Source organism: Amblyomma maculatum, chromosome 9 (genome assembly GCF_055883805.1).
Source record: "Amblyomma maculatum isolate TAMU_Amacu chromosome 9, ASM5588380v1, whole genome shotgun sequence".
NCBI classification, from domain to species: Eukaryota; Metazoa; Arthropoda; class Arachnida; order Ixodida; family Ixodidae; genus Amblyomma; species Amblyomma maculatum.
In genome coordinates, this window is record NC_139352.1 from 33903537 (window position 1) to 33915854 (window position 12318).

At 45.0% G+C, this 12318-nt stretch overlaps 1 protein-coding gene across 1 annotated transcript in view; it reads right to left on the reverse strand.

Annotated features, from left to right (window-relative positions):
* Positions 1 to 3101: 3101 nt before the first annotated feature.
* The window catches only part of LOC146178802 (uncharacterized), a 71249-nt gene continuing 62032 nt past the window's right edge, over positions 3102 to 12318 (reverse strand). The window contains exons 14-15 of the mRNA XM_084578558.1: positions 10864 to 10974; positions 3102 to 3459 (exon numbers count right to left, since the gene is read on the reverse strand). Coding sequence (XP_084434684.1) covers positions 3373 to 3459; positions 10864 to 10974 — 198 coding nt within the window. The 3' untranslated portion in view covers positions 3102 to 3372. The remainder of the gene's footprint in view (positions 3460 to 10863; positions 10975 to 12318) is intronic.

The following is a 12318-nucleotide window of genomic DNA, read 5'->3' on the forward strand; positions in this document are numbered from 1 at the left end:
GAGATGTAGTAAAGTGGAGAGCTAGGTGAATTGGCACATTTTAAACAAGTAAAGCCAGCTAGAAAACGAGGCAGATCTTTGCCGCGTCGTCCTGTGCATCTCTTTTTGTCTGCGGCTTTCCGTTGGTCTTGTTTCGGCAGGATGTAGTTGGTGGTGTTGCGCAGCGAGATAGCCAGCAGAATGACTTACAACAGATATATGCATACCGCGGCTCGACGAGTTTGCCATTTTTACTCGAGGAAAAATTTGCACGAACGCTATACTATTGTCGATCATCAGCCTTGTCAAACGTTCACGAATGCAAATTGTTTGCATTGCTCAAATATTTATAAGTTCAAATAATCGGATTTTGTTCAATTAGGTGCAGCTGCATGTGCTACGCGCTGATGAATAATGAAGAGGACTGCTTGTGCTGCCAGGAGGCCGCTCTTGGAGGTGGCGAGGCGTTATTGTTGTGCGGGAACACTGACGGAACGACTCCGGGCTTCAGTTGCACCGATTTAATTGGAATCCGCGTGCCCGCATCGTTCCCAAGCTCCGATAATAGTCACTGTCACGAAAATGGTTCGAGCACAACACAGTTGATTTCGTAGGTACGAAATTTTTCCTCTTCACGGCAGAGACCCACCGCGCTGAAAGTTTCTTGTCCTTTGGAAACGTGTGAAACACCACATCGTCCCGGCCGCCAGTGTTCGCGCAGCCGAATGCTGCGCAGAACGACGGCATGATGGCCACTTGTCGCTACACCCACTCCACACAGAACGCTCGAACTAGAAAAACCAAACGGCACTAGCAAAGGATTACGTTGAATCGTCGTTCGCCACGCCAAAGCGCGAGACGCAGCGGAGCAAGCAATGCGGGACTGGCAGGACGGCTGGCCGGCTCCCCGTGAATGGCGTCACTTCCGCCAGCTCTCCAATTTTGCCTCCCCCAACCCGGCGTTTCCGGAGGCGACGGGGGCGTGTCCGCGGCGGGTTTTTAAAAGGCGATTGCGGCTCTTCTAACGGACAGAATCGAGAAAAAATTTACACATATGATTTTCGACGTCTTTTCTTCCCAACCACAGCGTTTCATGCAATTTGAAAACCGCTTCAGCTTCCCTTTAACGCTACAGGGAGATCGGTGGCTGCTCAAGGTTGTTGGTGGTTGCTCCTGGCCCTACGGGACTGGTAGGCCATTACCGCTTGCGGCGGGGGCTAGCCTACCAACATATTTTTATCTGTTGTAGGCCGTCATTGCACCCGCTACTGTTTCGGTGGTGGACGACGGCTGTTGCGACGCGCATCTTTCTCTCCCTTTTTTTTCTTTCGTCTCTATTTTCTCTTCTGTCCGCACGAGGCAGCGGAGGCTCAGCTACAGAGCCAGGAGCAGGCCCGCGCATTTTCTTTTCCTTCAGTCGCAACCTCCTGGCCCTACGCGGCTGAGACTGGTAGGTCACTGCCACTTGCGGCGGGGGCAGGCCTACCACCGGATTTGTATCTCTGTAGGCCGTCATTAATTATCTGTCACACTTGCTCTTTTGATACCTGAACTACCTTTAAGGGAAGGAAGATGGAACTGAAAGTGGAAAGAGAGAAAGAGGAGCCACAGTGGAGGGCTACGGAGTAATTTCGACCACCTGGGGATCTTTAAGAGCGCTGACATCGCACAGCACACGAACGCCACTTCGTTTCGCCTCCATCGAAACGCAGCCGCCGTGGTCGGGTTCGAACCCGGGAACTCCGGCACAGTGGTCGGGCGTCTTACCGCTGCACCATCCCGGCGGGGCCGGCCGTCATTGCACCCACCGTTTTGGTGATGGACGACGGCTGATGCCGACGCGCGTCTTTCTCTCCTTCTTCCTCTCCTCTAATTTTTCTTCTGTCCGCACGAAGCAACGGAGGTGGCTCAGCTACTCAGCCAGTAGCAGGCCCGTGCATTTATTTTCCTTCTCCCTACAGTCGCAGTAACAACAACAATAACCGCGCAATAGCGGCTTCCGCCTCATCGCACTTTAGTGGTCCAAACTGCCCCATAGACTTTTTAATGGGAGCACACCAGAAGATGGTGTGGTCCGGCATATTTTAAATTGTGTGCACAACACAGTGCGATAATGTAGATTGTGAGAAGCACTTGTTTGAACAAATCATTAGAAAAAAGTTGTACAGTGCACTTAGAAGTGTTGAGTATGAAAACTATGTCTTTGTGCGACTCAAGAGCATACCGAGCGAATGAGTGGGCGGTGCGAACGAGGTGCAATAACGCTATCGCTTTCCGCTCTTGAATTGCGAAGCTTAAGCGTCCTCCAAATTTTTTTAGCTAGTGTGAAGACATGGGTTCCTCGCAGAGAATTCTTGCGCACTAACGTTACTGGCCCTCTTGGTTAGAGCGGATGTTTGTTTTTCCCGCGCACCGTAGGTTATTTTTTGTTTCTACGCGTATCTCGATCAGCCCATCACAATACGCGTGCAATGCTCTATATTTCATTTATTTACAAACTCTGTCAATTGAAATCAGTACAGTACTGGAGATGCTGCGTGAAGCAACACCCAATGCATACCACTGCCCGAGGCAGCAGAATCTTCCCTTGAGTAAACTTCCATGTCAACGTGTTCGTTCAGAATAATTTGAACATTCTGGCCTTCGCACGATCCCTCCTTTCTCGTCATTTGAAATGGAGACTGCAGTAATGCTAGTTTCTCAGGGGCCCGGCATGATGTAGTTTGGCTGATCAGAGGGGTAGGTGTTGATTCCCAGTGGAATTAAAGTTCCTGGCTTGCTGGTCGCGCATTCCGTGGGGAGTCTCTTTCTGCGCAATACACTGATGAGTCGAGAAAGGCTCTTGCCTTACTAATGCAGCTCGCAGCATTTCCCATACATTGCTCAGAGCTAGTGGACATGAGACAGACCTTCCAAATAATAATTTCAGTGGTCACAGCCCTATCTAGTCCTCAAAAAACCTTAGAACCTTACACTGTGCAAGGCTTGAACTCCCTCCGCACGGATGGCATCTGAATGTTAAGGTAGGCCAATACAGGCTGCCCAGTCAGCAATTAAAATAAGGCTCCCAGTGATTACACTAAATACTACCCACACAACACAAAAGAAACTGCAACGTCTTTTATTTTCGAGACATTAAATGCACCATAAAAACACATTTGTTTTGTTTGAAGTTAAAAAATAGATTACTCTGAAAACTTTAAACTTTGAAGTTAAAAAAATAGATTACTCTCAAAACTTTATGCACATAAAATGAAATATGAATAAATAAATGCATATGTACAGAGGATTTAATACACAAGACAAACACACACGTTATTCAAATAAATCACCAGTTATGCAAAAAAAGAATATAAAAAATAAAAACTAGTTATATACAAGGTATGCTGCAAGCTAGAGGTCGCCCCGTAGCTCTCTTATCTCGGCTCGCAGAGCCAGGACTTCATCAAAGATTTCTTGCAACATGTTCTGCATGTCATCCTGCAAAGAGAATGTACAACAAAAACACGACTGACAATTAATTCTTACACAACCATAAGACACATGATCTTAACTTCTTGATTGTTCAGATCCATTTGGTCTATAAATTATAAGGTTAAACTTTCACACAATACATCAAAGTGAACTAAACACATGCTTTAATAATTAACAATCCACTTCATTAAACAGTTTTATGACTCACCAAATTTTATTTGCAAAAATAAAGGTTCTGGGCCTCAACTTGAATAAAACTTACTACACTACAATCCGTGTCTATTCAATAGCAAAAACATACTTTGAAAAATATTAAAGGATTTCTAGATCGTACAGTTTCCTGGCTAGAAAAATTTCCTGAAGCTAGTGGAGCCTGGATGGCGTTGGCCACATTGATAATGGCAGATTTGCAGTTGGCCGCGTCGGCTGCTTTCCACGTGTTCTTGCGCAGTTGCTATTGCAAGCTCAGTTTTCCCGCAGTGTTTCCATCGGGATATAAACAGTATCTGCTGAAGTGCATTGTGATAACTTTGCGAGCATCATCCACAATAATTTTTCTTAGGGCAAACGTTCAGTTCAACCATTCAAAGAAACACGCCCGAGACAGGATTCATATTTGTCACTAGCTTGGCAAGCAACGTGACCAAAAAGACAATGACCTCATTTCGAGTTAGCAAGTAGCTTGTTATTCCCATTCTCAGGTTACAACAAGGCATAATTTAAGGACAATAAAGCAATAATGGCACTGAGTCCTCAACTAGACGAAAGAGAATGTCTCCCTGAAAATGCTGCACGTGACCAACACTGACACTGGGTTGTCAAACCACAGTTATTGCACAAAAAGCAATTTTCTTTTCAGGCTGCTGGAATAATACCCCCGGACTTTCCCATCTAATTGATGCACAAAAAACATGTGCTGATGACCTTCCCTTTAGCCACGGCACTCCCCAGGACAGCAACATATAAAACTGCTCGCTGCACAGCCTGAATTCGCCAAATGGATTCTCGGTCGATGGTATTACAGCGCAGATGCGATGCAGCATTGCTGGTGACAAAATCACAAATATTTTCACAGAAGGATTACGACTCTCTATGCATCGATCAAGCGCTCGCGAAATAGTAAAATGACTCCACATGCTGCCCATCCTTCTTGGACTAGAGTTACCATAAGGGCTCTGCCTATATAGTAACTATCTTGGACTAGTCTGCGGAGCCACTGCAGCATGGTGTCAATTGGCTGGCACAGACAGGAAGGCACTTGTCAGCTTAGTGTGACAAGGATGAACCCAGGCAGCACACTCATTGGCACAATACTGGTGCCGTGTTGGCAATGAACTGGTCCTATGTTGGACCAGATATTATAATCATGGTAACAATATATTGGCCCAATGATCTGTGCCGGTTGGAATACATTGGCCCAATATATTGGTATTGCAATGACTATGCACTGGTTCTATGCTGGGCCGGACATTGCCAACACATAACCAATATTTGGCGGATGGTTCGTGCTGCCTGCGAAGGCAATGTAGAAACTGCATTTGCCATTGGTCCTGCCGATCGAGATCAGACTGATGTGACTGCACTTTCAGTGTAGCGGCCATGCACCGCTTAGTTTCAAAAGAAAATGCTCGATATAAAGACTGTGGTGGCATCTTCGCTTGCGTACTGCAGGCTTTACAGTTGGAGAGAGTAGTCGGGCAGGAGACAAGCAGACGGCCTTGCAGCTGACGTAATAGCCATTTTGCGTGCCCTGACATGGTATACATTGCATTCATGGAAATTCTGAGTTATATACAAAAATGTGGCAGTTAATGGTATGGCAGGAACCTGCTCCAAAGAGGCACTCATACGTCATTACTGTTGTTGCCATCTTTCCTAATGAAAGGTGCAATTTCTATTTAAAAGCTACTAGGGAACATAACTCAACCTCATAGACAATTTCTTAGGTTAGGTTAGGGGTTTATAAACAGTTTGAAATTTTCAGATTTCAACAGTCCCGTGTTTACTCGAATTTAACGCGACCGCAAATAATGTAACATGAGGACCGACTTTCCATACTGCCCAGTGAGAAGAAATAAACCACGAATGTAACGCGAGATAAGCGCTTGAAAAAGTACCTTTAAAGGCCATTAGGCCATTGCAGTCTAATCAAAAACACTCTTCATCATCGTTATCAGAGGCAGAGTTGTCGGAAACCCAGTCTTCCTTTTCACTCTCGTCCTCCCAGACGATTCAGAAGCCTTTGCGGCCAGGCCAACATTTAAAAATCACCTCCCGCTACATCCGCCCCCACATAGGCAGATTAGTAACGTCTAGCCGTCAAGCTGCCTTCCTTCTGCTATCACAATAGCCTTTTTGAGGCCAGCGTCATATCGTGCAAAGCGCATTGCCATCGTGCGAAATGCGGTAACAGAAGTAACCATGCTAATCCACTGCGAAAGATGTGACAAGCGCTTGATCAAGGGGACAACGTGATTCTGAGCCCATGAGAAAAAGCGCAACGTTTGGATGGATTGGGATTTGGCTTTTCTGCTACCCATGTTGCTAACATTATATTGTAAAACCGCGGAAACCAAAACTGAGTGGTGGCGGATTTAATACGGCTGCACCCTGGTGCTGCTTTAGCCAACTAAATCGCAGTATTTGATTATAATGCGAGGGTAGACTATAAGAACCAAAAATCATGAAAAAAAAACTTTCGAGTAAATACAGTATATTTTTATTATTTGTAGTCATTTAAAAAAACAAGCATTCATCTTGAGCCGAATAACGTAATCAACCGACTATTTCTAGGGGTGTATGAAAAGTTGAAATTGTAAGGTTCAAATTAATTTTATTTTTATTATTTTTAAGAAATACAGTATTCAGCTTGTGCCAAATAATGTAATCGACCAACTATTTCACTGCAAGCACTAGCTTTCATTTGGTCTGAAAGGCCACGGCTTATCCAGAGCAACATGACAGCACCATGCCCAATGTTGGCCATGCTACCACAGAAGTGGAGCTTATCTGCGTTGAATCCAGCTAACCTGCGATTCCACGTCTGACTTGGTAATTCGTGCCATGGCGGAGCAAGCTTGTGGAGAGCTGTCCGCGAAGCAGGCGAACAGCATGGAGACGACACCGAATTGAAAAGGAAAGAGTACTATTTGGAAATACTTTGACTGCAAAGATAGCACCATCCAAGGCATAGTAAGCGACGCGCAGCTCAGTGTTTCGAACATCTACAGGTATGACAACACGGCTTGCCAACTATTTCAAAGGTGGCCTTGATGAAAGAGTGTCGATGGATCGCTGTAGGGGTACCAGGAAAAGATAGCAGACTATGACAGACTTTGTGCACGCGAAGAAGCCGTTGTCATAGCCTACCACCGCACACAAACATTTTGTACGTACTTGTTCCGCACATGTACAATATGCGGAAGGCGAAAACAAAACTGAGCAACGCTTATCGGGGAACCACGTCTGTTGCCCTTGCCAGGAACGAGTGGACATCGAGAGCAACCGAAAGTTGAGAGCTTCACTTGCCGTTACCTCACTCACAATTTTTGAAATAAAGCGGTTCACGCTTAACACAAAATATAGTTACCAGCCACTATGCTGAATGTGATGCGAATATAGTGGGGGATACCCAACAATTGTGAAAAGCATGCGGTGACAGTGACAGATTGTAGACGCAACATCCTGCCCACTGAGAAGGCTCCCGTGGAGCGACACCCTGCGCCTAATCCTAAATGATACAAGATTACGATGCCGTCCATCCACCGTCTGTACAAAAAAGCTAGGCAAATTGTTGGCCATTATCAGGGGAGCAACAGCTGAAGAGTAGGATCCGGATCATTTTTTGGAGTAGGAAAATTTTAATTTTCGAGAAGTAAAATCCATTTTTGAAGCAGTGACAGAAAAGAAAAACTACACTCTGGAGCACAAATTCAAATTCTGGTGACATTAAATAGGCAGAAACCTTAATATCTGCATAAATAAAGGACCTATTTGAAAATTAAGCCATCCAAATGTGAATCAAAGGAAATCAACCAACGGTCACTCATCCTCACACTTGACTTCTTTAAGAACCCGGACTGCAGCTGATTAATAATTATGTTAGTAATAGTAAATAAGCATCTTTTACTGCAAAACATGCTATTGCAATAAAACATAAAATCACGGATGATGAGGATGATGATAAGCTCTATTTACTCCCAAAGAAGGGGAACCAGCCAAAAGACTGGTTGCACTGCTTGGAGAAGGTCAGCAAGGATCCCTTGGGACTCTGCGGCCTCCAATGCGCGCAAAATGAGCTGGCGCTGTTGGGTGAGCTCAGTGGTGGTTCATTTTTCAAACTTCAAGAACCAAATAAAAAACAATGGTTTTGGTTTGGTTTCTTGGGTTTAACATCCCTAAGCAATTCAGGCTATGAGAGACGCCACAGTGGAGGACTCCGGAAATTTCGACCACCTGGGTTTCTTTAACGTGCACTGACATACTGACATCGCACAGCACATTAGTGCGAAGTGTGTGAGAACGGGAATGAGCGGTGCGTCAGCATGGAGAGCGGACGCTTGAAAACTGTGTGTGAACGTGCATGAGCCATCACCCCTTCCCTTGCGGCGCGGTTCAAGTGTCGACGCAGCTGCGGCTCAAGGTCAAGCACGGCGTCCGCCGAGGATATGCGACGGCACGAAACCTGGCGCAGATTATATACGCAATAGAAAAGAAAGAAAAAAAAAAAGGTCAGCGACCAAAAGGTGAAGGGGTGAATGCTGAAAGAAGATAACAAGGAGAATTGTAAGCAAACAAAACTGGCAAGCAGATCTTTGTCCCATGACTTTCACTTTCTATGGGCAGCTGATGACTCGGGATATTAGTTATGTAGTTCGCGCACAAACAGATACTATAATAATCACGCTACGCTGTATAGTGACGGGAATGCAAGTCTATCGAGGAGATAGCATAAACAACTACGCGATAAATGAATGACTCAACAGGATAGCGGAAATTTCGAAAAGCAGACACACATAAAAGACACGCGACACATGCATTAAAAGCATGCAGCGCTTAAGACATGACCGTACTAGTAAAAATAAGGCAAACAATGAGCGCCTGCTCTGCTGCTTGGACTACAGCCTTTCAAATGAATAAACCGACAATTCTGGCAGCAGACAGTCACTCGGCATCGACAAGCATGCACATGGTATGGCCTTTGATGTAAGACTGGATTGGATTGGCCAAAGGCAAGGCTGCAGGTAGCCAACGTGGCTCTTTCGCCAAATTTAGTGCACACAACCACACACACACACAAACATAAACAAGAACGATGCTGCACTGACAACTGATTATTTGAACACCAACATCCTCTTCCTCCTCCACTTCTAAGCACACACACCAATTCATCTTTGAAGGTCCTCCCAATGATCTAAAAAGTATATCTCTTTCTTCGATGGAAGAACAGAAGACGTGCTAATGCCATCATCACCAGCTAAAAATATCTCCCAGGCTGTATGGTTGTGTGCCTCTCCTATGTGTCATCACCTACTCTGCTGCGTGGTGCATCACGTCGTCTGACACACAAGCTTGACTTTCTACTGTCTTTGGCAGCTATAGTCAGGGCAATTTGGCGCAACGTGGCGCAACTTTTAATACATTCCATACTTATGGCGCAGAAATATGCAACTGTATCAAAAATGGCACAATAGACGCAGCTGTTGCACCAATCATTGAAAGCACAGTTTATCAGCACAAAAATGGGAAGAGGAATGAACAAAAAAAAAAGAATGGAAACATCTCTGTCTGGTGAAAAATGTAGAAACTATACATGGAACAGCCAGATGTTATCTTGACTCTTGAAGCTAAGGAGGCAGTCACTGTGGATCTTGCTACTTCAGACAACAGCACTGATGGACTCAGTTCATAGGAGGGGAAAGGATTCTCAATATACAGAAATGATAAAGCCATTCATTGAAGCCACTGTTATCAGTGCGGAAACATATCCGTCACTCTGCTCAAATACCCCTCATTTCTTTCAGAATGCCGCACTATCTCGCGAACTCTAATGGTGCAGTCATGAGCAATATGAGAGGGCACAATGTATCAACATTCATGTCTTCCCTACTCCATAATAATTTGCGACAAGCAGTTTTTTTCAGCTCTTTAACCAGTTTTCCAGCTGAATGCATAGTATCTGATGGTCGTCCTCATATTCAGTAGCGAAATAGTATCAAGAATATTCCCCGTCATATTGCTCAAGACTGCACTTTCAAATTTCACTCAGCACTGGAGTGCATCCTGTAAATTCAAGGTTTATCCTGTAGGCGGAGAACAAGGAGGCACGCTTGGCCACGTTTAACCCGCGCTTCAAATGCAACATTATTCAGAGCGGACAAAGAAAACATGACATGGCCAATGGTTTTTTTTTATTCCTCCAAAAGCTGTCCCTTCATGCCCCCATAGAAGCAACTGACCCAGAAGCCAAAACGAAAGGCCAGGGCTGTACAAACAATCTTCACCTAACATCTCAATGCATTTGATAAATTTGTGAAGGGTGCTGTGAAAACTGAAGCAGCCACTGCTGCAGAATGAGAGCTCAGTGCTCACTTAGAGGAGGTACTGTTGAAAAAAAGGCACTAACCCGTGAAACTAGTGGTGGACTGTGGTATTTTTTTGTGTCTACCTCAACCTGTCGAAGCTCCATACGAGGTGCTTTCTAATGCCTGCCACTCGAGTGTCAAGTGCGAGGGCATTTTTTCGTGGCAGGAGCTGTTTTGGAGCAATTGGTTCTCTTTCATGACAGCCTGTAATTTCCATACCTGCAGTGCTTTCTTTGCTTAAGGCAAACTAGTCTTAATCATTGCTGTGTACTAGTTCTTCTCCACGATATTTTGCCTTAACCAAAACTGGTGATATTGACATGGTGCTAGTAAATTCTTCTAAGCAGTTGTGCCGCCGCAAAATAGAAAACCCCCAACGGGAAGCTGCAGAAACTGCTAACGAGCTCGGTACTTGCACCAAAAAGCTCATTCTTACGCATCTTATTATGTTACTTAGCCTCCAACCAATAAAACCAAAACTGTAAACATATTTTCTGTAAACTGTAAACATAGCACAGTTTTTTTTTTTCTACAACTTTGAACTACAGATTATTTCATCAAGCAATTTCCAATCAAATAATTTCATTTTCAGGGATAACCTGCCTGCCCTCTGCAGGTTTAAATTAAGGTCGCAGAAAACATTTCCTTTCTTTCAGACTACAAACCACTATCTGCAGGCACTTCAAGCAAAAAAAAAGAAAAAGAAAATGTAGTCTGCTAAACCTTACACACACACACACACACACACACACACACACACACACACACACACACACACACACACACACACACACCTTGTACACGCTACACCTTGCATATCTCTTACCGCAAACCTGTTGTGCATGAGGATCAGCTGAATGTGCATGTGCCGCATGTGGGCGTCCAGGTGGCGCGCCCGGTCAGTCATAAAGTCCTCCAGTCTACTCACCAGGTCCTCCTGCACACATGATCCACAACCGCAGCGCACAGTTAATGAAAATGCGGGCGGGTAGCGGCTCTTCCAAATTCTTCTCCTGAACCAGCCAGTTCCACCCCGAATATTTGTACCACTCGCTCTAGATTTCCACCTCTGCCCCGCAACAGAAGAGCCCATTCTTTACACAGGCAAAAAAAAAAAGCTAATCTCCAGACAACTGTAAGTGCACCATAGTTGTCCGACCAGGTTAGCCATCAGAGTCAAAAAAGAACGAGAAAATCTTTCGCGGAAATCTGCCTGGTTGGGTTGCTGAAAAGAGAGAGAAACACCAGCACCAACAAAAGATTTATTCTAAACAAACGTTTTGGGACCAGCTCTGTCCCTTCATCAGGGGGCGACTGATGTGAGAGCCAGCTCAAAACATCAGTCCTTCGCTTCTCCTTTCTCAAAATGTGCCTAGTCCATTGGCGTATGCGCAGGATGGCATTCCTAGCTTCCGAGATTCCGACTTACTCTCTTATTCACTGGGACAGTGAATCAGAATCCAGGAATGCTATCCTCTGCATACAGCAATGGACTGCGCCACATGTTGGGAAAGGAGAAGCGAAGGCCGCTGCGTGCTGCTCGTGGTTCACACACCAGTCTCCCCTGACGAAGGGACCGAGTTGGTCCTGAAACAATAAATTTTTAGTTGGCGTTTTCCCCCTTGTTTCAAGAACCGAACGAGGCAGATTTCTGCCAAAGATGATCTCGTTCCTGTTTGACTCCAATAGTCATCCTCGGCAGTAAACATTTTTCCTGCCACTACTGCACAGTTTTTTTTTTAGGTGAACAGGAATTGGGAAGGAATTAAGTGTTTAGCTGGAATGAAACTATAATGCAGTTGTCATGTTTGCATTAATAAAGAGTGCGATTCATTTCAATAGCTTCGTTTTTGCTGCTTGGAGCCTTACCCATTTGGCATGTACAGAGCTTGTTCGGTTAAAAAGGCATCGCCGTAACACAGAATTGAGGAAAATGTGTCGGGAAACAATACACGATTCAACAGAATAAATTTGTCGCCACTGGGGTTTGAACCCAGGCCCTGTGCCTGCCAGGCAGGCCCACAACGCCAAGGCCACAAAGTGTCGTCGGTGCAAGCCTGTTAAGAGAAACAGTTAATGAGCGCGTTGTGGTATATACGACTTAGTTACATGTACAGTTAAACGTCAACAAAATGAATTCTGTAAAGTCTGCCGTTTACTTCTTTAAACTGAAATTGCGCCAAATGAAAATTTGTCATCTTGCATACGAGAACCTCCAGAATATTACGCAGAACGTCCAGACGAAAAGCCTCGAATTGTGGCGGAATTGGGCATTATATGC